Raw genomic sequence first — 27,823 nt, forward strand, 5'->3', positions numbered from 1 at the left:
TCTAAATTAGTTTGGAGTAAGTTTTCACTCACGAAACTTTGAAATCAGGCGTAAGTGGCCGGACACACCCCCTTTTGAAAAAAAAATTCTGTTCCAAAGTGAAACTGTTCTACCTGACTAGAACTGGAGCAAACTAAATGTGGAAAATTCCGATTTCTAAGATACTCTGTTCTACACCAGTTGTTCCTAAAAATCAGGAGCAAATCATGTGGAATCTTGGGGCCTTACTGTTTTAAGCTTGTGTAAAACTCTGTCATGTGGAACTTTCCCAATGTCAACTTGGGATGTCACCTCCTCAGCAATGTCAATGAGGAATACTCAGGCAGCATTTCCCCTTTCTGAAACTTAGAGACTGGCATTTGATTTGGCTGCTCTCGTATAACAATCCTCAAGCTTATTCCTGATGATTGGCAGTTACTGATGCAAGATTAATGGGTCTGTAATTACTCAGCTTTGTTTTCTCAACTTTTATTGTGGAAATAGATGCCATGTTGTCTTATTTCTAATCCAGTGGGACTTCCTTAGTGTTCACTGATTCCTTCAAGATTATTGTCAGTACTTTATGTAAATTTTGTCATTAAACTGCTTGGGTGGGTATACCAACTGTCTCTGAGGATTTATTTGTTTTGAGTCTATCTAACAAACTCCATCTCAGTGATGTCAAAATTAAGTTTATTTGTAGAGCCTCCTAAAGCGAGTGGCATACTACAAGTGTCTTTTCCGATGTCTACTTCAAGGAATAGGTCATTCAGTATGTTACATATTTTTGGTTAATTTTCAGTTTAAATTCTGTCTTAAGGGATCTCACTTCTTCACTGAGAACCTTTCCGCTATCATTTGTCAAATTTGATCATTTCCAGTCCCCTCTTGGCAGCCTTGTTTTTGATGGTTTTTGCACTCCTCATAATGGTTTCCCTCATTTTGTTCCTTACAGACTTTGTAAATTTGCTTTTCTTATTTATTTCACTTCATGCTGTCTTGTTAATCCATTTGTACTCAAATTTGTTTAGTCTGTACTTATTAGTGCTTGATATATATTTACTTTCCATGCTCACAAGATGTCTTTAAATGCATTCCATTCATCCTCAACTGAGATTTTCCTGAATACTTCCCTCAGTCAAATCTTTTAAACTCTTCCCTCATTCCCTTAAATTAGTTATTTTAAAGCTGCATGGACAGGTACTGGTACCATTCTTAACTTCTCATACAATATGTTTTAATTGTTATTATTCTGCCCAGGTATCTGGAGCCAAATTCACTATCCATGGTCTTCTCTGCCTGCTTGTTAACTTGTACCAAACCATCTTTCTTTGTATATTTCACAGGATATTAACTCAGCTTCCCCTATTTCTAGTTTTTCTAGAATAGATAAAGCTACCTGCTCTTTCTATCCTTCCTGAACACCTTGTAGCCATCCATATTGAATTCATTTTTATTTTCTGGAGTATATCATGTTTTTAGTTCCATGCATTACATATACTTCTAACGTAAGCATCTTATCCAGAATGCTTCTAGCATTCAAGGTAAAGGAATGTAATTGTTACATCGAGCCGATAGCACATTGGACCCACTGGCCTACACCAACGTTTATGTTCCACGTGACCTTCCTCTTGCCCTTCATCATCTAACCCCATCAGCAACTCTTCTGTTCCTTTCTGCCTCATGGGCTTATCTAGCTTACCCTTAAATGTATCTGTTATTCGCCGCAACGACTCCCTGTGGTAGCAAGTTCCACATTCTCACCACTCTCTGGGTAAAAAAAGTTTCTCCTGAATTCCTTATTGGATTTATTAGTGACTATTTTATATTTATGACCTCTGGTTTTGGTCTCCCACACAGGTGAAAACATTTTCTCCACTTCTACCCTACCAAAGCTTTTCATTATCTCAAAGACCTCTATCAGGTAACCCTCAGCCTTCTCTTTTCTATGGAAAAGAGTCCCAGCTTGTAAAGCTTTTCACTTTTTTCTTAGGATGTATTCACATAACTTTAGCACCAGTGAAGCAGTTTCACTTTGCAGCAATGATAAAGTTGCAATATCACTAGTCAAGTTCTGAACCACCTCCAGAGCACAGCAGTGAGACCCTACATCGCCGCCACTTCAAAGGAGACAGTCTCACACTTGTGTTCCAAATCTTCATGGAATACAACTTCAGTGCCATATCAAAACTAATTTAAAAAGTGTTCAGGGAGTCTTTTGAATCTCCTGAGCACCTTTTAAAATGTACCCAGAATTAATTTAAATGTTTAAAGTGTGAATAAAGAAAGGACTTAACAGTGCCTTTCATGTCGTTATCCTAAAGCGCTTGACAGCCAGCAAAATATTTCTGAAGTGTAATCACTGTTGTAATGTAATGTAAATACAGCAGCCAATTTGAGCACAGGTCATACAGTGAGGAGATAATGACCAGATACAAGGGTATCCCAGTTTTAGGATACTGGGAGAAATCCCTACTTTTCTTCAACTAGAGCCGTGTGATCATTTACATCCACCTGTGCTTGGTGACCAACATTGGCTCCCGGTCCACCAATGCCTCAATTTAAAAATTCTCATTCTTGTGTTCAATTTCCTCCATGGCCTCGCCCCTCCCTGGGGGTGAATTTTTACTTCCTGATGCACTGGGAGCAGGGTCCATTAGCGCACGGGAAACCCAGAAGTCTGGGTTTACCACCTGCTTTGGAGATTTAACTCGACTCTTGGCCCCAACAGGTGCCCCGCCTGGAACTCAGCTTGATTGACAGGCTTAGCTTCCAGTCGGGCAGGAGCATTCTGGAGGCCGCAGGAGTAGGTAGGTCCGACTCTTGACCCCGGGGCAGTGGGTGTTTGTATGGGGGATGACCCTGATGGTGGGGGAGGTTGGGGGGCTGGGAGGAAGCATTCTTGCTCCTCCTGGCCCACAAGGAGCGCTCCCCAAGGCTGTCCTCGCTGCAGCTGGAACAATGAAACCAGCCTACCACAGTAAAAGCCAGTTAAATTAGAGATTGAGCCTCATTAACATATTTAAAATGCCAACCCGCCTCCCGGGAGCGAGTTACTGCCCGCCCCTTGACTCGCCTCAGTAAAACCCGGAAGTCGGCAGTTCGGAGCCGGCTTCCCGACACGCTTGGAATTATTGCCCATTTAACCCCCCCACCTGCACCCACTCCCACACCCATGTTAAAATATCCCCCCACCCCCCCAGCCCCCGATCTTGGTAAACTGCTCCAGCCATACAACCCTCCGAGAGCTCTGCAATTCCTCCAACTTTGGCCTCTTTCACATCCTCTACTTCCTTTGTCCCACCACTGGCAGACATGCCTTCAGTCGGTTAGGCTCTAAGCTCTGAAATTCCCTCCCTAAATTTCTCCATCTCTCGCTCCTCCTTTAAGACATTCCTTAAAATCCACCTCTTTGACCAAGTCTTTAGACACTCACCCAATATCTCCTCCTTTGGCTGTCAATTTTTGTCTGATTACATTAGTGTGAAGTGCCTTGGGACTTTTAATATCTTAAAGGCACTATATAAATGCAAGTTGTTGTTGTTGTTGAAGAACTCTTAACTAAACTACTAAAATAAGCACAAAATTAAAATGGTGAACCCAAACATTCCAGACTTTGAACTGTTTGTTGTCTCCCACAGCAAAAAAATATTTATTCAGTTTTCTGTTTGCTACTGAAGGTACAATAGGAGAAAAATAAACTAAGGGTGCATTTACAACACATCTTTAGCATTGTTGTGAACTAGAAAGCTTAACACTGATGCTAAATTGTAGTATAAATGCAGAGTCAAGGCCCAACCTGACACCAGAGAGCAGCTGGAGAGGATAATATCACACCATTGATCTCATACTACAATTTCAGTGCTGTGTCCAACTAGGTGTAAAAAGTGGCTATGGGGAGATTCTTTTGGGCCTTTTGGACATTTAACTTACCTGCAAATAATTTAAATGTTTACACAATGCAGATACTGCCACATGGACTCCGTAAATATTTAAAATGGGTTTGTGAAAGAAGCTCCCTTTATGCATGTAATCAAAATTTTGCAGAGCTCTCTCCAGACTGAAGAACGGGGGTGTCTGCCAGGAAGTGTAGTCTGGCTGGAACAAATACTGCACCAATCAGAGAAATGTAGCTGCAGAAAAAGTGCAGCATAAAGGCATTCCCCAGACCAGTGACCGAAATGTGGCAAACTGGGAGAAGATCATCTAACTGAAGGGTCAGGGCGTAATTTTCTTAAATAATGCCCCAGCTGATTTTTCCCATGGACGCCTATGATGAATATTTGTTCATGAAGGCTGAATGAATACAGAATTTACATTGGCTTGGATTTTGCAGCAAGAATAATGGTGAGGCTATCAGTGCTTACCGTTATTAAGGAGTAAAACGGACAGCAACCTCCGGAGTCTGCACATGCACAGTTAAACGTGGAAATCAATAAGTTTCTTTCCGATTTGTCCTGCTGCTCCACAATCATCACTACACTGTTACCCACTGAGAGACTCAGCATTCACATACATGTAACAGTGTGAAGTTGGAGTACTTATCTCCTAAACACTCCAGAAAAACATAGGGCTTGTTCATTCAAGTGCAAGTGAATTTTTAATGGCATGTTAAGTCTTAATTACTGCCAAACATCCTCTTTGGCACAAAAATTTACTTTTACAACTGTGGAGTCTCATTCCTTCAGATTTTAATGTTGAAGATTTAAATTTTCTTAAAAACATTTTTTTTTTAAAAACTTTTTCTTTGTCTCTTTTATCTCTCTCTCTCTTAATCCCATCTTTCTTTCCCTCTCCATTCCGTACATGATTTTACATTGAATTAAATATTCTAACTTACACTTCCTGGTTTACCCTCTACGTGCTTCAATCTGATTGGTTGAGGAGACACGCCATTGCTTGCCCTATCCACACTGGTCCCAGATCCCTTGTGGAGGGCGCTACGCTGTTTTGGCTCTCTAATTACTGCAAATCACAGTGTGAAAGCCCACAGAAAGTCTGTGGCAAAGTGTAAGTGCATTCAGCGCTGACCACAAAATCCGGCCAATATATTTTTGAAGTGCCAAGTTGCAGATGGAGTACAGCGCTCAATTTGATATTATGCAACAGAATGACATGCTCTACACATTGGAGAATTAAATAGCGATGGAGCAGAGACATAAAGCAGAGACACTTAGAACATCTATAAGAAACAACATATTTGCAGAAAAGTCAAATCAGGCTAAGTACACACATCAAATGCAGTGTTTCTCACCATTCATGTGCAGAAACAGCAGTTTTCAAGTGGTGAAATGACCTTGATGTGGAAATGGATTACTGATGCCATGACAGCAGGTATCATGGCTCGTATGCAATTTATTTTTTAAACTAGCAATTGCTAAAGCTTACCAGCAAAATTGAAAATACAAGCCACATTTTGCTAGGCATTTAAATTTCAGTGGAGTCTTGCGAACAAGGCAAATTACCCGTCTCACTCATGCATGTGAGCACTGGAATTTGACCGTCAACATTGAAATAAATTTGAATCTACTTCCTTCAGAAACCCAGTGTCACCTATTATCGGAGGAGAGGCAACCTACTTAAAAATCAACAATTTGAAGAACTTTTAAATTTGGAACAAAAAGAGAGAAAAATGCAGTGTAAACAAATAACTGACAGGGACTTAAGGAAACAGACCATTCAGGGTGATATTTCAACGTACGAGAATTCTTCTACATGTCACTCAATGGTTTATTTATTGTAATGTACTACTCTCGGCTTTGCAGTTCTGAATTTCCACAATGACCAACAGAACAAAACAGTTGTACAGTAATCAGGGACCATGCTGTTAATATGATTCTCCCAAGTACTGCTGATAATGTCTGGTAGCACATAGCTCCTGTCTTCAATTTAAAATGCTATTTCCAAAAAATTATGTTAAAAGAATTAGATCCTCAGGCAAGTCATGACTGTCAACAGTACAGAGGACAGGACTTTGACACTGGAGCCAAAAAAGGATGCCTACCATGCAAATAAGACATTTATACCGATCCCCACGGGACAGCTGTCGTTCCAATTCACGGATACGGGCTTTCAGTGCTTCAATTGTCGTTACAGTTGCATCTTCAGATATCCTGCAGAAACAAGAAAAACAAGTCACATTGGAAGTTGCTTGGTTTGCTTTAGTTAAAACGTGTTTGTTAATAGCAGTTATTGAGACCCATATTTTTTAAAGCATGCACCCTATTATAATTGGTAAGTTATAAACAACATTAAGTACTTAAAAAAGTTATATGCTTAAATAAAACAGGAAATAGATAATATTTGAACTCAGAATGGTTACAAAAGTTACATTGGATTATCAAGGTTTCCAAGTTAACATGGAAGTGCAACTGTAGAACAGTATTAAGCATTTTAAAACCAATACATAAACATTCAGTACAATGCATTGAATGCTATAATGCAAATTTAGCTATTGTCTTTCTTGCCTTTCCCCAATTTGAATTAGCCATGTCAGTCCCTTGATCTCATAATCCCATAGTTTATAGATTTGAAATCAGCATAGTACTATTAAGTAAAAATCAGAAATAATTCAGATGGGATAAAAGAAAGGATAATGACAGCCAACTAAGGAAAAGCTGGGGGGAGGGGAAAGAGAAGTTGAAAGGATTAGCCCAGCAGGGCTTTCCTTTGATAAATTGACGTATGATTAACAAGTGCATCACTGAAAAGTAGACTATAGTTTTAAAGTACGTCTGGAAACCACCCAAGTTTAAGTGCTACCATGCTAAGTGACAGCCTGTTCTTTAGATTGCCACTCTTGTCAAGTCACTAAATAGTAATGCAGCGAAGAGAGGATGTCAAACTGAAAATCAAATTAAGAATAATTATGATGTCGAGCTGATCATAGAGATGCATCAGAGGCAAAGATATTAAAATAAAGCACGCAAGAGACTGAATGCATCTGACCAGATTTACCTCTATTGCTGTCAAACAAACCAAGAATTGGCAAGACACAGTAATACATTAAGCTATGAGGATACATGGGGCATTTAAAGGCACTATATAACTGCAAGTTGTTGTTATTTAACACTGCTAGCATAAATGAAGGGATTATTGTTTGGACGCATGGGGAGACAAAGTTCTCCCTGGAAAGACTGCTGCTGTGGCTTCCAAATGAATAAGAGAAGATTGCCAAGGAAGATTACAGATACTGGTTAAACCATTTTGCTATGAATGGCTGTGTGGATAATGTTTCAATTCATGTAGCGACCATAATGATGATACCATCATGTCTGAAAAAGTATAAATCTTTTCCACTTCACTACCTTCTCCGAGCCTCCCAGTATTGGCAAGACCAAAGTGTGCTTGTGGTAATACTATATTAAGCCTTTCCCAAATAGAAACAATAAAAATAACTGTCAGTACAACAATTTCAACCAATCAAAACTCAACATCAACAAACTCTTCCGTTCAAACAACCCATCAAAGCTCCATTTTACACACTTCAAGATCCCTCATAAAAAACTGTAGCCTCATAATTGGGCAAAGAAACTGCAAGATAAACTTCTGAATATATTTTATAAACCAACAAATCACAATGAATTTTCGGTAGAAACTGAATATAGTCACATGGCACAAAGTAACATCCACATGATTGGTTACCTCTGCTTACAATTTGTATTTAAACAGTGTCATGTATCTTACATTATTATATATAACTGTATCCTAACATGCTATACATGACTGTAATAAGATATGACCTGTAACCACCAGCATTCCTTACCACCAGGGGTCCACTTGCAAGAGACAGGTATATAAGGACAGGTCTCAGGCAAGTGCAGCATTCCAGAGCTGTGAAATAAAGGTGCAGGTCCAGAGTGACCTTGACTTCACTACATGCCTCGTGTGAATCTGTACTGAGGGGACAGGACTTTACAGTGGCGACGAGTTACGGGATTACAGATTCCACAGAATGGCAAACAACGGATCAGATGAAAAGTACAATGCGGGAGACAACTGGGAGGACTTTATAGAAAGGCTCCAGCAAAGCTTTGTAACCAAAGACTGGCTAGGCAACGATAAGGCAGACAAGAGAAGAGCCCATCTCTTGACCAGCTGTGGCTCGAAAACATACGCTTTAATGAAGGATCTGTTGGCACCCGAGAAAGCAGCAATGCAAGTCGTTTGAAGAATTGAGCACACTGGTAAGAGACCACCTGAAGCCAGCGAGCAGCCTACGCATGGTCAGTCACAGGTTCTACAACTACAGACGCTGTGTGGGCCAGAGCATACGCGACTTCGTGGCGGAACTTCGGAGGTTGGCTAGTTTATGTGAGTTCTCCGATGAACTGAGGAGAGAAATGCTGAGAGACTTCTTCATTGAAGGAATAGGCCACGCAGGCATATTCCAAAAGCTCATAGAGACCAAGAACCTGATCTTAGAGGCAGCAGCACTGGTTGCACAGACATTCTTGGTAGGGGAAGAAGAAACGAGATTGATTTACAATGCAGGTACGACAACTAACGAAATATCGGAACAAGAAGTTCACAGCACTAAACAAGCTGCTACCCCCACACACAGACAAAACCGGGAGAACAGGCTCTCGACAGCAGGCAGAAGCCATCAAGGGCCACAGGAACGGCCGTTCACATCTCATCAACCCACAATGCGAGCAATCAACTACAAACTGAGAGAAGCTCAAGAGAGATCAGCCAGACGCAGCTCATTCTTTTGGGAACACTTTGAACAATGGAACAGGTCTGTGCTGGAGGTGTGGGGATGGGCATTCGTCAAGGGGATGTCGATTTCAGCAGGCTGTTTGCAGAAATTGTGCAAAAAAACGGCAGCTCGGCTGGTATACGAATCGGATGGATCGGAAAGCAGACCAGAAGATGGTGGGGACAGTACCCGGGACACCGATGTACAGCGGATCAACACGATCAATGGCCGCTGCTCCTACAACAGGATGCCTCCTATAATGATGAGGGTCCTACTCAACGAGATATCTGTCAACATGGAGCTGGATACGGGAGCAAGTCAATCTCTCATGGGCGCTCAACAATTTGAACAACTGTGGCCGCATAAAAGAGACAGACCAAAACTCACAAGGGTCGACACTAAACTAGGACCTATACCAAAGAAATCGTACCAGTCCTCGGCAGCGCCATGCTCTCAGTCACACACAAAGGGACAGTGAACCGACTTCCCCTGTGGATTGTCCCCGGAGACCCCCCAGCACTGCTGGGGAGAAGCTGGCTGGCAAAACTAAACTGGAAATGGGATGATTTCCATGCCATGTCATTAGAGGAACGGACCTCCTGCTCAACAGTTTTAAAGCGATTTGAACATCTCTTTTAGCCAGGTGTGGGCACTTTCAAAGGGACCAAAGTCAAAATCTACATCACACAGGATGCTAGACCGGTCCATCACAAGGCCAGAGCTGTACCCTATGTGATGAGGGAAAAGATTGAACACGAACTAGACAGGCTTCTGCGGGAAGGCATTATATCACTTGTGGAATTTAGCGACTGGGCAAGTCCCATCGTCCCAGTCATGAAGCCTGATGGATCCGTACGAATCTGTGGGGACTACAAATCTACCATAAACAGAGTCTCCCTACAGGACCAGTACCCGCTACCCAGAGCGGAGGACTTATTTGCCACATTGGCTGGAGGTAAACTTTTCTCAAATTTAGACCTCACATCTGCGTATATGACGCAAGAATTGACCGAGGAATCCAAGCTACTCACCACCATCAACACACATCGAGACCTTTTCATGTACAATCGATGCCCATTCGGCATCAGATCGGCAGCTGCCATATTCCAGCGCAACATGGAGAGTCTGCTTAAGTCCATCCCGGGGACGGTTGTATTTCAAGACGACACACTTATCACGGGCAGGGACACCGACTCCCATCTCCGTAATTTGGAGTAAGTACTAAAGCGGTTGGATCGGGTAGGCCTACGAGTCAAGAAATCCAAGTGCCTGTTTCTCGCAGCCGAGGTTGAATTTTTGGGCAGAAGGATCGCCGCTGATGGAATCCACCCAACAGAGTCCAAAACAGAAGCAATTTGCCTGGCATCCGGGCCCCGGAATGTCTCAGAACTGCGCGCCTTTCTCGGGCTATTCAATTACTTTGGGAACTTTATGCAGAACTTAAGCACGCTGCTGGAGCCTCTCCACGTGCTACTCAGGAAGGGGTGCGATTGGTTTTGTGGGGGACGCCCAGGAATGCGCCTTCAATAAGGCACGCAACCTTCTGTGTTCCAACAGTGATTTGACTTTCTTTGACTCAGGTAAAAAGCTAGTTCTCACATGCGATGCGTCAGCGTATGGGGTCAGGTGCGTTTTGCAACATGTCAATAGTGCGGGCAAATTACAACCCATAGCTTATGCCTCCAGGTCACTTTCGCGGGCGGAGCACGGGTACGGAATGGTAGAGAAGGAGGCGCTCGCGTGCGTGTATGGTGTCAAAAAGATACCTTTTCGGGGCCAAGTTCGCGTTAGAAACTGACCACAAGCCCCTCACGTCCCTCCTATCCGAGAGCAAGGCAATAAACGGCAACTCCTCGGCGCGAATTCAACTGTGGGCACTCATGCTGGCGTCCTACGACTATACCATAAGGCAGAGACCAGGCACAGACAACTGTGCCGACGCGCTCAGCAGGCTATCCCTGGCGACCACGGAAGGGTCTGACGAACAGGACTGTGAAATAGTCATGGCAATCAATGCCTTTGAGTCCACACATTCGCCCATGACGGCTCGCCAAATCAGAGCCTGGACAGCCAGCGACCCCACGTTATCCTTAGTAAAAAGATGTGTCCTAACCGGTGACTGGGCAGAGGCTCGCGATGCCTGCCCCGAGGAATTAAAACCCTTTCACAGGTGCATGCATGAGCTATCACTACAAGCAGACTGCCTGATGTGGGGCAGCCGAGTAGTCATGCCTCTGCGAGGCAGAGGCGCAATTGTCCGGGAGCTCCACCGCGAGCACCCGGGGATCGTTCTCATGAAGGCCTTAAGCCAGATCCCACGTCTGGTGGCCTGGTATTGACGCGGACTTGGAGCTCTGCGTCCGAAGGTGCACCATTTGTGCCCAACTCAGCAATGCCCCCAGGGAGGCTCCACTGAGCCCCTGGCCCTGGCCTACCAAACCATGGTCGCGGGTGCACGTAGACTATGTGGGCCCATTCATGGGCAAAATGTTCCTCGTAGTTGTAGATGCATTTTCAAAGTGGATCGAATGCAGCATTTTAAACTCGAGCACAACCTTCACCACTGTGGAGAGCCTCGCAACCATGTTTGCAATGCACGGAATCCCTGACATATTGGTCAGTGACAATGGTCCGTGCTTCACCAGTGCAGAATTCCAAGACTTTATAATTGACCACGGCATAAATCACGTCAAGACAGCACCGTTCAAGCCGGCCTCCAACGGCCAGGCGGAGAGAGCAGTGCAAATCATTATACAAGGCATGCTTAAAATCCAAGGTCCCACACTGCAGGGTTGCCTGTCGCGACTGCTGCTGGCATACAGATCTCGTCCGCACTCATTGACTGGGATCCCTCCCCGCGCAACTGTTGATGAAAAGGACTTTAAAAACAAGGCTCTCATTAATCCTCCCAGACATGCACTAAATCGTTGAGGCAAAGCGCCATAAGCTGACTGAGTACCATGATCGAAATTTGAGGGGGAGATGGAATGAGATAGGAGACAAAGTGTTTGTACTAAACTATGGCAGGGGTCCCAAATGGCTTGCAGGGACAGTAACGGGCAAGGAAGGAAACAGGCTACTGGTAGTACAAATGGACAATGGCAAAACCTGTCGGAGGCATGGAGACCAAGTCAAAAGCAGATTTACCAATAACACTGCGGAACCAGAGGCAGACTACAATGTGGAACTCGCACCACACGTGGTGGACAGACAGAGGGAACAACCTGAGGAAAGGGCAATCCCAACAGACAGCCCAGGCGAGTCAACATCAATCACACCAATCGAAACAGACAGTCCAGGCGAGATACCAGCAACCACACCCAAAGAAAAACAGACACCAAGGCAAACAACTGAATCACAACTCAGATGCTCCAAGCAAGAGCGTAGACCACCTGAGAGACTGAACCTATAAAGAAAATAAGACCTTGGGGGAGGGTGATGTCATGTATCTTACATTATTATATATAACTGTATCCTAACATGCTATACGTGACTGTAATAAGATATGACCTGTAACCACCAGCATACCTTACCACCAGGGGTGCACTTGCAAGAGACAGGTATATAAGGACAGGTCTCAGGCAAGTGCAGCATTCCAGAGCTGTGAAATAAAGGTGCAGGTCCAGAGTGACCTTGACTTCACTACATGCCTTGTGTGAATCTGTACTGAGGGGACAGGACTTTACATATAGTGTCTTTAATGTAGTAAAACGTCCCAAGGCGCTTCACGGGAGTGTTATAAGACAACAACAAAAACATTTGACACCGAGCCACATATTCTTGCTGCCCTCCTGTATGGCTCAGAGACGTGGACCATATACAGTAGACACCTCAAATCGCTGGAGAAATACCACCAACGATGTCTCCGCAAGATCCTGCAAATCCACTGGGACGACAGATGCACCAACGTTAGTGTCCTTGATCAGGCCAACATCCCCAGCATCGAAGCACTGACCACACTCGACACCCTCAAAGCCGCCTTGATAAAATGCAACAGCCCCACCGACATCTGGGAGTCCCTGGCCAAAGACTGCCCTAAGTGGAGGAAGTGCATCCGGGAGGGTGCTGAGCACCTCAAGTCTCATCGCCGAGAGCATGCAGAAATCCATCGCAGGCAGTGGAATGAGCGTGCGGCAAACCAGTCCTACCCACCCTTTCTTTCAACGACTGACTGTCCCACCTGTGACAGAGATTGTAATTCCAGTATTGGACTGTTCAGACACCTAAGAACTCATTTTTAGAGTGGAAGCAAGTCTTCCTCGATTTCGAGGGACTGCCTATGATGATATTCCTGCTGCTTAGCAAAAATTGGTCTCCTGTACACATAACTAACTCATCCAGGGCATCTATTCAGCTAGAAACATATTAGTGCCTTGTAAACTAGACAGTTCAGATATATATAACTTAAGTAGACAAAATCATCATTTTCTCAAATCATGCTTTTGATTTTTATTTCCAAGGAGTATGAGAGAATCATAACATAGATTTCCCAAGGCAAAAGCTTGATCGAAGTGAGGATGTACAGGAAGCACACCGACCAGACAAGCAGTATGTTGATCAGTAAGCATATTTCATTTTAATTGTGTGGACAAGTTCCAGGTATGGAAAAAGTCTGTGATTGGCTATTCAGTAGCAGGTGCATTGCTGAAATCAGCATCGATGATGGTGTTCTCTCAGGATCAAACGCATCCCTCTGATGCTTACAGCAGGTCCATTTCAAGACTGAGCCGCCAGGAGGGGCCACCTCTATCCCAAGAGGATCATGGAAACGCACAGCTAGCTGGCTATGTATTCCTGATGCTCACCGTCACCATGGTACAGCAAACATTAGGTATGCAAATACACAGCATTAAAAACTGATTGTACTGAAGCTGTGTGCTGAGTATGTTCATATATGGGATATTTGTGATTTGCTTGAACAATTATGGTACATAGGTGATGGCATGTTTGTGAATAGCATGACAAAATATAGACAGGACTGTTTGCAATACTGTTAAGAAAAGATGTTCTGTATGATAGCTCGCCAAATGGCTTTGGTGACCTGCATCAGGTTTTGTTCTTCAGCTTATTCAGTTTCTTCTGCTCCCTTTTGTGTTCCCATTGATGCATCTGCATGCCTTCCTCCTCGGAGGTCTCTATGATGCTGCCTTTTTGCAAGGTGAGGCTGTGTAGCATACAGCACACAACAGCAATCCTCAATACTTTAGCCAGGCTACAGTGCCTGGACGATTGCAACTCTTACCAGGAACTTGATGCAATGCTTCAGTATGTCAATGATGTGCTCAGTGATCACTCTAGTGGACTCGAGTACCTCATTATATCTGTGCTCAGGGATACAGTCATGTCATCGGGCATGAATCCAGCAGTAGTCTCGATTTCCCAGAAGCTATCCCAAGATATGCTTTTGTGAGTTAAATGTGGGTGGGAGATAAACTACCTTAAAACAAAGGGACCGCTCCCTCCACGACACCCTGGTCAATTCCGCAGTCACCTCAGAACCCCCTCCCCTTCCCATGGCACCTTCCTGAGCAAGCGCAGGAGATGCAACACCTGTCCTTTTACCTCCTCCCTTCCCACTGTCCAGGGCCCCAAACACTCCTTCCAGGTAAAACAGTGATTTATTTGTACTTCTTTCAATTTTGAATACTGTATTTGCTGTTCATGACGTGGTCTCCTCTACATTGGGGAGACTAAACGCAGATTGGGTGACCGCTTTGCGGAACACCTCCGTTCAGTCCACAAACGTGACCCTGAGCTTCCAGTCGCCTGTCACTTTAATTTTCCGCTCCACTCCCACTTTGACAGCTCCATCCTCGGCCTCCTGCACTGTTCCAATGAAGCTCAACAGAAGCTCGAGGAACAGCACCTCATCTTTCGTTTAGGCACTTTACAGCCTTACGGACTCAACATCAAGTTCAACAATTTCAGACCATAACCTCTGCCCATATTTTGTCCCCTTTGCTCCCCTTTTTTTTACAAAAACTCCCCCTCCCTTTTTTTATTGTTTTTTTTCTCGGTTTCCCATGGCAGCTGATAATTAATCCACCAATCACACCCTATCTAGACTCATCTTTTGTTTCCTAATTTGTGCATCATTTCCTAACTAACCATCTCAATTTGGCCCATCATCCCTTTTGTCTTTCGAATCTCTTCTGCCTTCCACCCTATCACAGACCTTCCCTTTTGTTCTTTCCTCCCTTCCCCCTTTCAGGGCCCCAGCAAGTCCCTAATAATCTGTTACATTTCAAACTATTGCCAGTTCTGACGAAGGGTCATTGACCTGAAACGTTAACTCTGTTTCTCTCTCCTCAGATGCTGCCTGACCCGCTGAGATTTCCAGCATTTTTTGTTTTCATTTCAGATTCCAGCATCCGCAGTATTTTGCTTTTGTATTAAAACAAAGGGATTGTGGTAGCCGTGTCAACATGCACGATTCAGTGCTGATGCTTGAAAGCTACACAGAGAATGTCAAGTCTTTCCTATTCATGGAAGTAGGACCACATGAATGTAAGCTGTTACACTATGGGTCTCCTGGAATCCTGCAAAATTGTACAGCCCTCTGATTCTGCTGTCGGGTCTCCGATGTGGTGAAGGAGATGAACTTTCTTGCTTGAGCGAGTAAGGCACTGGTTACTTACTTTGCACATTTATGGATAGCTGACTGATTTATGTTGCTGATGGCTCCAGTGTCTGCCTTAAATAATCCCAATGCATAAAAGACAGTTGTGCTCTTGCAAGTCACCAGCAGTGTCATGCCTGTGGAGGAATTTCACTGCAGGCCTGCTTGGAGTATGCGGTGAAACTCAAGTTATGGAATTGCTTGTAAATCGAAGCCTCCACAGGTATTGCTCCTTTGATAAGTGGTGTTACATGTGCGGGTAGATTCTGATTAAAGCAGAACTCCGCTAGTACAGCCTGACCCACCTGGTATCCCACCATTTGGTTCTTTAAAAAACATAGAATTCATTCTTGGGATGTCGGTGCTGTTCGTCCCTGAGACAGTGGTGGTAGGTCATCAGCTTAAACTTGGGGAGCCGTCTGATGCAACTGAGTGGCTTGCTGGGCCACTTCAGAGGGCAATTAAGAGTGGTGTGGGACAGGAGTCACATAGAGGCCAGACCGGGTAAAGACGGCAGGTTTCCTTCCCCAACAAACATTAGTGAACCATTTGAGTTTTTATGACAATCTGGTGGCTTCATGGTTACTTTTACTGCTACCAACTTTTTATTTCCAGACATTTTAGACTAAATTTAAATTCCTAAACTGCCATGGGGGGATATGAACTCCTATTCTCTTAATTATTGGCTCAGGCCTCCTGCATACTAGTCCTCCTCTTCTCACAAAAAGTAGAGAAAAAGGCCAATTCCCATAAGGATTTTTACGATGCACGACTCAACATGGGGGAAAAAAGGCTGCACCTCAAACACTGCCACAAAAGCTTCTAAAAGCTGTCACTGCAGCAAAAACAAAAGAAAAGTGACACAAAAGGATCCTATAAATTCAAAGAGTACTTTTGGGAGGCTTTTAAATGAACTATTGAAAACACCGAGAAAATTGGAGCCTCATTTTCTATGATCATTCAGTGCAATGGATGCAAGATCAGGAAATTGTGTAAAATGTCAAAGTGAGATAATTGGAGATTCAGAATATTAAAATGAAGCAACCACCTGTTTCAGGGAAGAGATTCCTCCATTCAAGAATTCCCTCACTAGAAATGCACATAACACGCAAAATGGTTGGAAAGCCAGTGTAACAAATCGCTACCCTACTTTCTGTTCAGTAACACCTATAGATCTGTACTGGGGCCTCACCTTTATGCCATATACATTATCATCCGGAATTCAAGTTAAGTGCTGAAATTGCAGGGTTTTTTTCATCTTCAAAAAATTGAGTAGGTCTCCTGCGTTATTGCTCTGCGAGCACCCCATCATAGAATCATAGGGCCCAAGTTTCGGCCTCAGTTGCTCCTGATTTTTTGGAGCAACTGGTGTAGAACGGAGTATCTTAGAAATTCAAATTCTCGGCATTTAGTTTGCTCCAGTTCTAGTCAGTTAGAACAGTTTCACTTTGGAACAGAATTTTTTTTTCCAAAAGGGGACGTGTCCGGCCACTTACGCCTGTTTTCAAAGTTTCGGCTGTGGAAACGTACTCCAAACTAACTTAGAATGGAGTAAGTGCAGATTTTTGTACGCTCGAAAAAACCTTGTCTACACTTTAGAAAATCAGGCGTAGGTTACAAATCAGGCGTAGGGAATGGGGGGGGGGGGGGGGGTTTAAAGGGAAGTTTACAAACATTAAACACTTTAGTTTTACAAATAAAGAGCCATCATCAATAATAAATGATAAAAACATCAATAAATCAATCAAAAAAATTAATAAGAAATAACTTTTTTTAATCAATAAATAAAACATTTTCTACTTACCGACTGCAGCACCGGAAGGCCTCCAACAGCGTGCTGGGATGCCCCCCACCCCAGTGTGTGTCTGTCAGTGTCTCTATCTCTCTGTCTGTCTGTCTGTGTGTGTCTCTCACTCTCTGTCTGTCAGTGTCTGTGTTTCTGACAGCGAGGGGAGGGGGGTAGAGGGAGAGAGGGGGAGGGAGGGGGAGGAGGGAGGAGAAGGGGGGGGAGAGAAGGGGGGGGAGGAGGAGAAGGGGAAGGGGGGGAGGAGGAGAAGGGGAAGGGGGGGAGGAGGAGAAGGGGAAGGGGGGAGGAGGAGAAGGGGAAGGGGGGGAGGAGGAGAAGGGGAAGGGGGGAGGAGGAGAAGGGGAAGGGGGAGGAGGAGAAGGGGAAGGGGGAGGAGGAGAAGGGGAAGGGGAGGAGGAGAAGGGGAAGGGGGAGGAGGAGAAGGGGAAGGGGGAGGAGGAGAAGGGGGAGGGGGGAGGAGGAGAAGGGGAAGGGGGAGGAGGAGAAGGGGTCGGGAAGGGGGAGGAGGAGAAGGGGTCGGGAGGGGAGGAGGAGAAGGGGAAGGGAGGGGAGGAGGAGAAGGGGGGAGGAGGAGGAGAAGGGGAAGGGGAAGGGGGGGGAGGGGAAGGGGAAGGGGGGAGAGGAGAAGGGGAAAGGGGGAGAGGAGAAGGGGAAAGGGGGAGAGGAGAAGGGGAAAGGGGGGAGAGGAGAAGGGGAAAGGGGGGAGAGGAGAAGGGGAAAGGGGGGAGAGGAGAAGGGGAAGGGGAAAGGGGGGAGAGGAGAAGGGGGAAGGGGAAAGGGGGGAGAGGAGAAGGGGGAAGGGGAAAGGGGGGAGAGGAGAAGGGGGAAGGGGGAAAGGGGGGAGAGGAGAAGGGGAAAGGGGGAGAGGAGAAGGGGAAAGGGGGGAGAGGAGAAGGAGAAAGGGGGGGAGAGGAGAAGGAGAAAGGGGGGGAGAGGAGAAGGAGAAAGGGGGGGGAGAGGAGAAGGAGAAAGGGGGGGAGAGGAGAAGGAGAAAGGGGGAGAGGAGAAGGAGAAAGGGGGGAGAGGAGAAGGGGAAAGAGAAGGGGGGAGAAGGGGAAAGAGAAGGGGGAGAAGGGGAAAGAGAAGGGGGGAGAAGGGGAAAGAGAAGGGGGGAGAAGGGGAAAGAGAAGGGGGGAGAAGGGGAAAGAGAAGGGGGGAGAAGGGGAAAGAGAAGGGGGAGAAGGGGAAAGAGAAGGGGGAGAAGGGGAAAGAGAAGGGGGGGAGAAAGGAAGGAGAGGGGGGGAGGAAAGGTGGTGGAAGGAGAAGTGGGGGAAGGGAAGGGGGAGGAAAGGAGAAGGGGGGGAAAGGAGATGGGGGGGGAAAGGAGATGGGGAGAAGGAGATGGGGGAAAGGAGATGGGGGGGAAAGGAGAAGGGGGGAAAGGAGATGGGGGGAAAGGAGAAGGGGGGGAAAGGAGAAGGGGGGAAAGGAGAAGGTGGGGGGGGAAAGGAGAAGGTGGGGGGGGAAAGGAGAAGGTGGGGGGGAAAGGAGAAGGTGGGGGGGGAAAGGAGAAGGTGGGGGGGGAAAGGAGAAGGGGGAGGGAGGCTGAACGGGCCGGGCCCAAGACTTCGGGCAGGGCCCGTCCCCAGCACCAGATTTACAGGGAGGTGGCGTCGGGTCCGGGGGGTGGGGGGGCAGTCGGGAGCACGGGTCGGGTCGGGGTGGGGGGGGGGGGGGGGGGGGAAGAGGGAGGTTGGGTCGGGTCGGGGGGGGGAGGGAGGGAGGGTCGGATCAGTTCGTGTCGGGGGCGGGGGGAGGGAGGTCAGGTTGGGTCCGGTCCAGGTGGGGAGGGGGCGTTGGGAGCGCGGGTCGGGTCGGGGTGGTGGTGGGAGGGAGGTCGGTTAGGTTCGGGGGTAGGTGAGGGAGAGGGAGGTCAGGTCGGGGGGGCCGGGGGGCGGTCGGGGAGCGGGAGTCAGGTTGATATCGGGTCCGGTCCGGGGGCGGGAGGGAGCGCGGGTCGAGAGGAAGCAGGAGCTGGGCGTGGGAGGCAGCCTTATGCCTTCGGCCAGGGCTAGGGGCTGCGTGCTTCGGGCCCCTCCCACACAGTTTTGGGTGCCTGGAGCTACTGCACATGCGCGCCCACTGTAGCGCACATGTGCAGAGGTCCCGGCACTGTTTTCAGCGCAGGGACCTAGCTCCGCCCCCTACAGCTCGTGCTGCGCCGCACCGAGGGCCAGAGGAGCAGGGAGCCGGAGAATCTGTAAGTTTTCTTTAGGCGCACTTTGTGGCGCGAAAAACGGGCGTCCAGGTCAGGGCTGTGCCGTTCTAGGCACTGCCCGAAACTTGGGCCCATTGTGTCCAGCCTAATCTCACCTTCCAGCTCCTGGTCCGTAGCCCTGTAGGTTATGGCACTTCAAGTGCATATCCAAGTACTTTTTTTTAATGTGGTGAGGGTTTTTGCCTCTATCACCCTTTCATGCAATGAGTTCCAGACCCCCACCACCCTCTGGGTGAAGAAATTTCCCCTCAAATCCCCTCTAAACATTCTACCAATTACTTTAAATTGGTTGTTGACCCCTCTGCTAAGAGAAATAAGTTCGTCCTATCCACTCTATCTAGGCCGCTCATAATTTTATACACCTCAATAAAGTCTTCCTTCAGCCTTCTCTGTTCCAAAGAAAACAAACACAGCTTATCCAATCTTTCCTCATAGCTAATATTCTCCAGTCCAGGCAACATCCTCGTAAATCTCCTCTGTACCCTCTCTGGTGCAATCACATCTTTCCTGTAATGTGGTGACCAGAACTGTATGCAGTACTCTAGCTGTGGCCTAACTAGTGTTTTATACAGTTCAAGCATAACCTCCTTGCTCTTGTATTCTATGCCTCAGCAAGTAAAGGCAAGTATTCCGCATGCCTTCCTAACCATCTTATCTACCTGGCCTGCTACCTTCTGGGTTGCGGACCAAGAGCTGGAAAGTAGGATTAGGCTGGATAACTCTTGGTCGGCTGTGGAGGAAACAATGGGCCAAAATGGCCTCCTTCCGTGCTGTAAATTTCTATGATTCTACGGTCTGTGGACATGCACTCCAAGGTCCCTTTGTTCCTCTACACTTCTCAGTGTCCTACCATTTAATGTGTATTCCCCTTGCCTTGTTAGCCCTCCCCAAATGCATTACCTCACACTTCTCCGGATTGAATTCTATTTGCCACTGTTCTGCCCACCTGACCAGTTCATTGATATCTCCTGCAGTCTACAGCTTTCTTCATTATCAACCACACAGCCGATTTTAGTTTCATCTGCAAACTTCTTAATCATGCCCCCTACATTCAAGTCTAAATCATTAATATATACTACAAAAAGCAAGTGACCTCATACTGAGCTCTGAGGAACCCCATTAGAAACAGCCTTCCCATCACAAAAACACCCATCAACCATTACCCTTTGCTTTCTGCCTCAGACAATTTTGGATCCAACTTGCCACTTTGCCTTGGATCCCATGAGCTTTTAGTGTTTGATGGGACAGTGTAGAGGGAGCTTTACTCTGTATCTAATCCGTGCTTTATCAGACCAGAAAGTGTTTGATGCTGACACTACTCACTCATATCGATGAACACACCTTATAACCGAAAGATGATATAAGATAAACCCACCAGCTTCTCCCCTGGACACAGATCCTGAAGGTCAGTGAGTGTTCGAACATTTTAAACACCCCCAACCCCTCCCACCTCACATCTCCTCTTATCCTTCTTTGTTGTAATGAAAAGAGCCCAAAGTTTCTCTCTCCTCATAACAAATGCCTCCTGTCCCTGGTATCATCTCAGTGCATCACTTCTGCATCCGCCCCATGGCCTTGACATCTGTCCCAGAGTAAAATGCCCCAGAACTTGATATGATATTCTAAATGTAGCCTAACCAATGATTTGTGCTCGACACCTGATTTATCAAACATAGGACAGCATTTTTTTTAAAACAACGTGATCAACTTATTCTCTCACTTTTAAAGATTTGTATACATGAACCCTTGTAGGGTTTTAGAGATAGAGAGATATTAACACAACATGGCTAAACTACAGTGACACTAAATGGCTGATATGTGTAGAGTGAGGTCCTGTGGGAAGGAGGAAGGAAGGAGGATAGTAGGAGTATGTTTGAGTTTGTGTGTATGTATTGGCACACGCGGCAGAACCTGGTCTCCAGTCGTCTTGGATCCCCCTTGCCACTGGACCAAGATCTTGCTCCATCAAGCCCATGTGGTGGCTGGTATGCAACGGCCACCTCACGTTAAAAGAATTCACGCACAGCCATCTTCCACTGTTTAAAATGAGGTGTTACATTAGTCACCTGAGTACTCATTTTTAGCGTGGAAGCAAGTCATCCTCGACCCCGAGGGATTGCCTATGATGATGACCTTTTACTTGCGTGACCAGTCTACCATGTGGGACCTTATCAAAAGCCTTGCTAAAATCCATATACACTACATCGAACACACTACCCTCATCGACCGTCTTTGTTACCTCCCAAAAAATTCAATCAAGTTAGTCAGACATGACCTTCCCTTAACAAATCCATGCTGACTGTCCTTGATTAATCCGTATCTTTCTAAATTAAGATTTATTCTGTCCCTCAGAATTTTTTCCAATAATAGAAACATAGAAAATAGGAGCAGTAGTAGGCCATTCGGCCCTTCGAGTCTGCACCACCATTCAATATGATCATGGTTGATCCTCTATCTCAACACCATATTCCCGCTTTTTCTCCATACCCCTTGATGCCTTTTGTTTCTAGAAATCTATCTATCTCACTCTTAAATATATTCAGTGACTTGGCCTCCACAGCCTTCTGTGGTAGAGAATTCCACAGGTTCACCACCCTCTGAGTAAAAAGATTTCTCCTCATCTCGGTTCTAAATTTCCTAGCCCGTATCCTGAGACTGTGATCACTTGTTCTAGACTTCCCAGCCAGGGGAAACATCCTCCCTGCATCCAGTCTATCCAATCCAGTCAGAATTTTATATGTTTCAATGAGATCCCCTCTCATTCTTCTAAACTCTAGTGAATACAGGCCTAGTTATCCTAATCTCTCCTCATATGACAGTCCTGCCATCCCAGGAATCAGTCTGGCGAAACTTCGCTGCACTCCCTCTATGGCAAGTATATCCTTTCTTAGGTAAGGAGACCAAAATAATATTCCCACCAGCGAGGTTAGGCTGACTGGTCTGTAATTACTCAGTCTATCCCTTTCTCCCTTTTTAAACAAAGGTACAACGTTAGCAGTCCTCCAGCACCACATCTGCAGCCAGAGAGGATTGGAAAATGATTGTCAGAGCCTCTGCTATTTCCTCTTTTGCTTCTCTTAACAGCCTGGGATTCCCATGAGTGGAAATATCCTCTCTGCATCCACATTGTCGAGCCCCCTCATTATCTTATATGTTTCAAATTGGCCAGAAAAAGCAGCAAACCTGAGGACTGGGAGAAATTTAGAATTCAGCAGAGGAGGACAAGGAGTTTAATTAAGAGGGGGAAAATAGAGTACAAGAGGAAGCTTACCGGGAACATAAAAACTGACTGCAAAAGCTTCTATAGATATGTGAAGAGAAAAAGGGTAGTGAAGACAAACGTAGGTCCCTTGCAATCGGACTCAGGTGAATTTATAATAGGGTACAAAGAAATAGCAGACCAACTGAACAAATACTTTGGTTCTGTCTTCACGAATGAAGACACAAATAACCTTCCGGATGTACTAGGGGACCGAGGGTCTAGTGAAAAGGAAGAACTGAAGGATATCCTTATTAGGAGGGAAATTGATGGGATTGAAGGTCGATAAATCCCCGGGGCCTGATTGTCTGCATCCCAGAGTACTTAAGGAAGTGGCCCTAGAAATAGTGGATGCACTGGTGATCATTTTCCAACAGTCTATCAACTCTGGATCAGTTCCTATGGACTGGAGGGTAGCAAATGTAACACCGCTTTTTTAAAAAAGGAGGGAGAGAGAAGGCAGGGAATTATAGACGGGTTAGTCTGACATCAGTAGTGGGGAAAATGTTGGAATCAATTATTAAGGATGAAATAGCAGTGCATTTGGAAAGCAGTGACAGGAACGGTCCAAGTCAGCATTGATTTATGAAAGGGAAATCATGCTTGACAAATCTTCTGGAATTTTTTGAGGATGTAACTAGTAGAGTGGACAAGGGAGAACCAGTGGATGTGGTGTATTTGGACTTTCAAAAGGCCCTTGACAAGGTCCCACATAAGAGATTGGTGTGCAAAATCAAAGCACGTGGTATTGGGGTTAATGTACTGGCGTGGATAGACAATTGGTTGGCAGACAGGAAGCAGAGAGCTGGGATAAATGGGTCCTTTTTGGAATGGGAGGCAGTGACTAGTGGAGTGCCACAGGGCTCAGTGCTGGGACCCCAGCTCTTTACAATATACATTAATGATTTGGATGAAGGAATTGAGTGTAATATCTCCAAGTTTGCAGATGACACTAAACTGGGTGGCAGTGTGAGCTGTGAGGAGGATGCTAAGAGGCTGCAGGGTGATTTGGACAGGTTAGGTGAGTGGGCAAATGCATGGCAGATGCAGTATAATGTGGATAAGTGTGAGGTTATCCACTTTGGTGGCAAAAACACAAAGGCAGAATATTATCTGAATGACAGATTAGGCAAAGGGGAGGTGCAACGGGATCTGGGTGTCATGGTTCATCAGTCACTGAAAGTTGGCATGCAGGTACAGCAGGCGGTGAAGAAGGCAAATGGCATGTTGGCCTCCATAGCTAGGGGATTTGAGTATAGGAGCAGGGAGATCTTACTGCAATTGTACAGGGCCTTGGTGAGGCCTCACCTGGAATATTGTGTTCAGTTTTGGTCTCCTAATCTGAGGAACGACTTTCTTGCTATTGAGGGAGTGCAGCGAAGGTTCACCAGACTGATTCCAGGGATGGCTGGACTGACATATGCGGAGAGACTGGATCAACTGGGCTTGTATCCACTGGAGTTTAGAAGGATGCGAGGGGATCTCATAGAAACGTATAAGATTCTGACGGGACGGGACAGGTTAGATGCGGGAAGAATGTTCCCGATGTTGGGGAAGTCCAGAACCGGGGGACACAGTCTTAGGATACGGGGTAGGCCATTTAGGACTGAGATGAGGAGAAACTTCTTCACTCAGAGAGTTGTTAACCTGTGGAATTCCCTGCCACAGAGAGTTGTTCATGCCAGTTCATTGGATATATTCAAGAGGGAGTTAGATATGGTCCTTACGGCTAAAGGGATCAAGGGGTATGGAGAGAAAGCAGGAAAGGGATACTGAGGTGAATGATTAGCCATGATCTTATTGAATGGTGGTGCAGGCTCGAAGGGCCGAATGGCCTACGCCTGCACCTATTTTCTATGTTTCTATGTTTCAATAAGATCACTCTCATTCTTCTGAACTCCAATGTGTATAGGCCCAACCTACTTAACCTATCCTCATAAGTCAGCCCCCTCATCTCCGGAATCAACCTAATGAACCTTCTCTGAACAGCTTCCAATGCAAGTATATCCTTCCTTAAATACGGAGACCAAAACTGTACACAGTACTCCAGGGTGTGGCCTCACCAATACCCTGTACAGTTGTAGCAGGACTTCTCTGCTTTTATAGAAACATAGATTACCTTTATGGTCTCTGAGAGGTGTGTGCAACGTTTCTCTTAGCGTTCCACTCTCCTCTTGGGGCGATACAACTGAATATCGGACTTTGAGGCAGTAGGCATTGTTCGGCACTAAAGGTAGCCTCAAAGCAGGCGATACTGAATTTCTAGCCCTAGGAGGACCAAAGGGATTTGGACACAAAGTAATCCAAAAGTCTAATAGCATGTTGGCCTTTATCTCAATGGGGTTAGAATACAAAAGTGAGAAACTCATGATTCAATTGTATTGAGCATTGATCATTCGCATCTGCAGGACTGTTTTCAATTTTATGCACTGAACCTCAGGAATGATATATTGGCTTTGGAGAATGGTAATCTAATTGAGGTGTTTAAAATGATAAAGGGATTTGATAGGATCGATACAGAGAAACAATACCCTCTGGTAGGGACCACATATCCGTGCTATCACAAAGACAGCCTATTTCCATCTCGGGACATCGCGCGACTCTGCCCCTGCCTCAGCTCATCTGCTGCTGAAACCCTCATTCATGCCTTTGTTACCTCTAGACTTGACTGCTCCAACACACAACTATTCCACATTTTACCCTGCGTAAACTTGAGGTCATCCAAAACTTTGCTGCCTCTGTCCTAACTCACCCAAGTTCAGTTCACTCATCACCTATGCGCGCCGACCTACATTGGCTCCCGGTTAAGCAACGCCTTGATTTTAAAATTCTCATTCTTATTTACAAATCCCTCCATGGCCTCTGCGCTCCTCTAATTCAGGCCTCTTGAACATTCCCGTTTTAATCGCTCCACCATTGGTGGCTGTGCTCCTTAAAGCTTACCTCTTTGACCAAGCTTTTGGTCAACTGCCCTAATATCGCTTATCCCTGTGAAGCACCTTGGGACATTTTACTACGTTAAAGGCGCTATATAAGTTGTTGGAGGAATCCAAAACAAAGGGGCACAATCATAAAATTAGAGCCCAGGCTATTTAGGAATGAAATCAGCAAATACTTTTCCCATACAAAGGCTGGTGGAAATCTGGAACTCTCTTTTCCAAAAGACTGTGGATACTGGCTTAATTGAAATGTTCAAGACTGGGGTCGCTAGATTTTTATTAGAAGGATAGCAAGGGATATGGAGCAAAAGTGTGTAAGTGGAGTTGAGGTTCTACTTGAATAGCGGAACAGGCCCGAGGGGCTGAATGGCCTACTCCTATTCCTATTAAAAAAATGTCACCGCAGCATTTCCTTTGGTCTGTATCCTGAAGTACTCTCAGAGGCATACGAACAAGGGAGACGATACAAGGGAGGGAATACCAAGTACTCATTTGATTTGAACAGTCTTAAGGAAAAATGCATCATACACAAGGTTGATAATATCATTCATCATTTGTCTGTGGTAGCACAGGCAAGGTGTATAAAGCTAGTTCAATCTGGCTTAAACAGCAGTGTTGAAATGTTTTTTTAAAATGTAATTTTATTAACATTTACATAGTATTCCAGGCAGAAATACACAGTGCTGAAGCAGCGATTTGCGCAATCTGATTGATGTGATATCTACTGGCAGCTTGTTTACTGACAGTCGGAGGGACTCTGGGCAGTGAAGGCATTGGCAGCCACAGGCAGGTGGTGGTAATTGTGGAAAGGTTTGATTTACTGCAGTGAGGCAGTTTGCACCAAAACCTTAACACTTCCATTACAGACTGAATTGTGCCAGCAACCAGTTCCAGCATTTCACATCAACTGAAATCTCTAAAAACATCGGGACACTAATGGCTTCAATCTATTGTGTAACCAAAAAAAGAGAATGACATGGTGATACTATACTAGCTACACAATAGCAGATAATGTGGTGGGAGTGATAAAGGTATAATCCTGACATACATAGATAAGTTGCAGTCCCTGTAGACCAATCAAGAACATAGAATTACACAGCAGACACCGTTTTCTTTCTCCCTAACCATCCCCACATCTTCTAAACCAAGAGAATGATGGAAGTAATAAAATTATACAGTTGGGGGGGGGGGAAGGGGAGATAAAGGGGAACACAAGAAGAATTTAATCCTATACATCAAACTGCAGACAGCTTTTCAGCAACAAACAGCAGCGTATGACACAAACCTTCTTGTGGTGTACTTACAAACTAATTCATGGTTTCTAAAACATCTGAGAAATACTTCAGATTTGATAAACAACCTCAAATCACAGCAGGAACCTTCAAAAGACCAAAACGATCACTTTATGCAACAGTGTAACCAGTAGCCATTTATCACTTGCACAAGGGCCCTATAAACCACATCTATCGTGCAAGTAAGCAAGCCTTAGTGCCAAACATCGAAAAGGCATTTGTTTCCTGACAATTTAGTGCTACTCAAATTAGCCCGTGTACATTTATTCACTGCACTCGGGAGGTCTGGCCAAATTTCACACGTCGGCAGTCACACATTGATTTTGCAATTTAAGAAGTTTACAACATCAACTCTACAAATCTTTGAAGGACAGCTGTGCATTTCTCTGCCAAAACACATATGCACATTACAAATAAATGTAACAAATTTATGTTGCAAAGTATGAATGCGTAAAAAAATTTACACACAGCCATTTACGAATTGTAAAAAATGCCACAAGTTATTTTGTTGAAGAATAGATAGCTCTGGAGGTGAATGTATTAAATGTACAAGCATGCTGCACAATGTAGTGGTAAGACATTAATTCCACACTTTGAGGGAATTTCTTCCTTTTATTCTGTGCAATTAAAATGTAAATCCATTCTTCTTAAACAGGTTTACGTTTACGTTTCTTTACACGGTGCACAAAACCATCTTCCCCATGGTAAGTACTGATTTTCTTTGAAGGCAGAGCAAGAAGCACGCAATCTTGTGCACAATGTCACAGGCCTAAGGCAAGCTCACAAGGCCATCTTCTTAGTCAAAGAATGTATTGTGGTTAATCTAAATAACAAATGGGTAGAAGGAATAATTCTTTGAAATGAGTCCAGAAGAAGCCAAGTAGCAGGTGTGATGCAGCCTGTAATCAATGAGTAGGCTACATCAAGTCCTGATTTAGTTGTAAAAAATTGCTGTGTTACCCAAAGACCAGTGCAATATGTGAATACTGCACAATCAATAGAGAGAATA

The 27,823-nt window shown here is 45.2% G+C and overlaps 1 protein-coding gene across 8 annotated transcripts in view; it reads right to left on the reverse strand.

The window, feature by feature from the left end:
* rnf220a (ring finger protein 220a) overlaps positions 1-27,823 on the reverse strand; it is a 511,280-nt gene that overhangs the window by 53,359 nt on the left and 430,098 nt on the right. For 7 of the 8 annotated variants that reach the window (XM_070886783.1, XM_070886789.1, XM_070886786.1 and 4 more), the window contains exon 13: positions 5,984-6,092. In XM_070886783.1, the coding sequence (XP_070742884.1) occupies positions 5,984-6,092 (109 nt within the window). Of the gene's footprint in view, positions 1-5,983; positions 6,093-27,527; positions 27,638-27,823 lie in introns of those variants that run through there. The other variant, XM_070886790.1, reaches the window with a different exon arrangement.

The sequence above is a fragment of the Pristiophorus japonicus genome, chromosome 8 (genome assembly GCF_044704955.1).
Source record: "Pristiophorus japonicus isolate sPriJap1 chromosome 8, sPriJap1.hap1, whole genome shotgun sequence".
Taxonomy (NCBI): Eukaryota; Metazoa; Chordata; class Chondrichthyes; family Pristiophoridae; genus Pristiophorus; species Pristiophorus japonicus.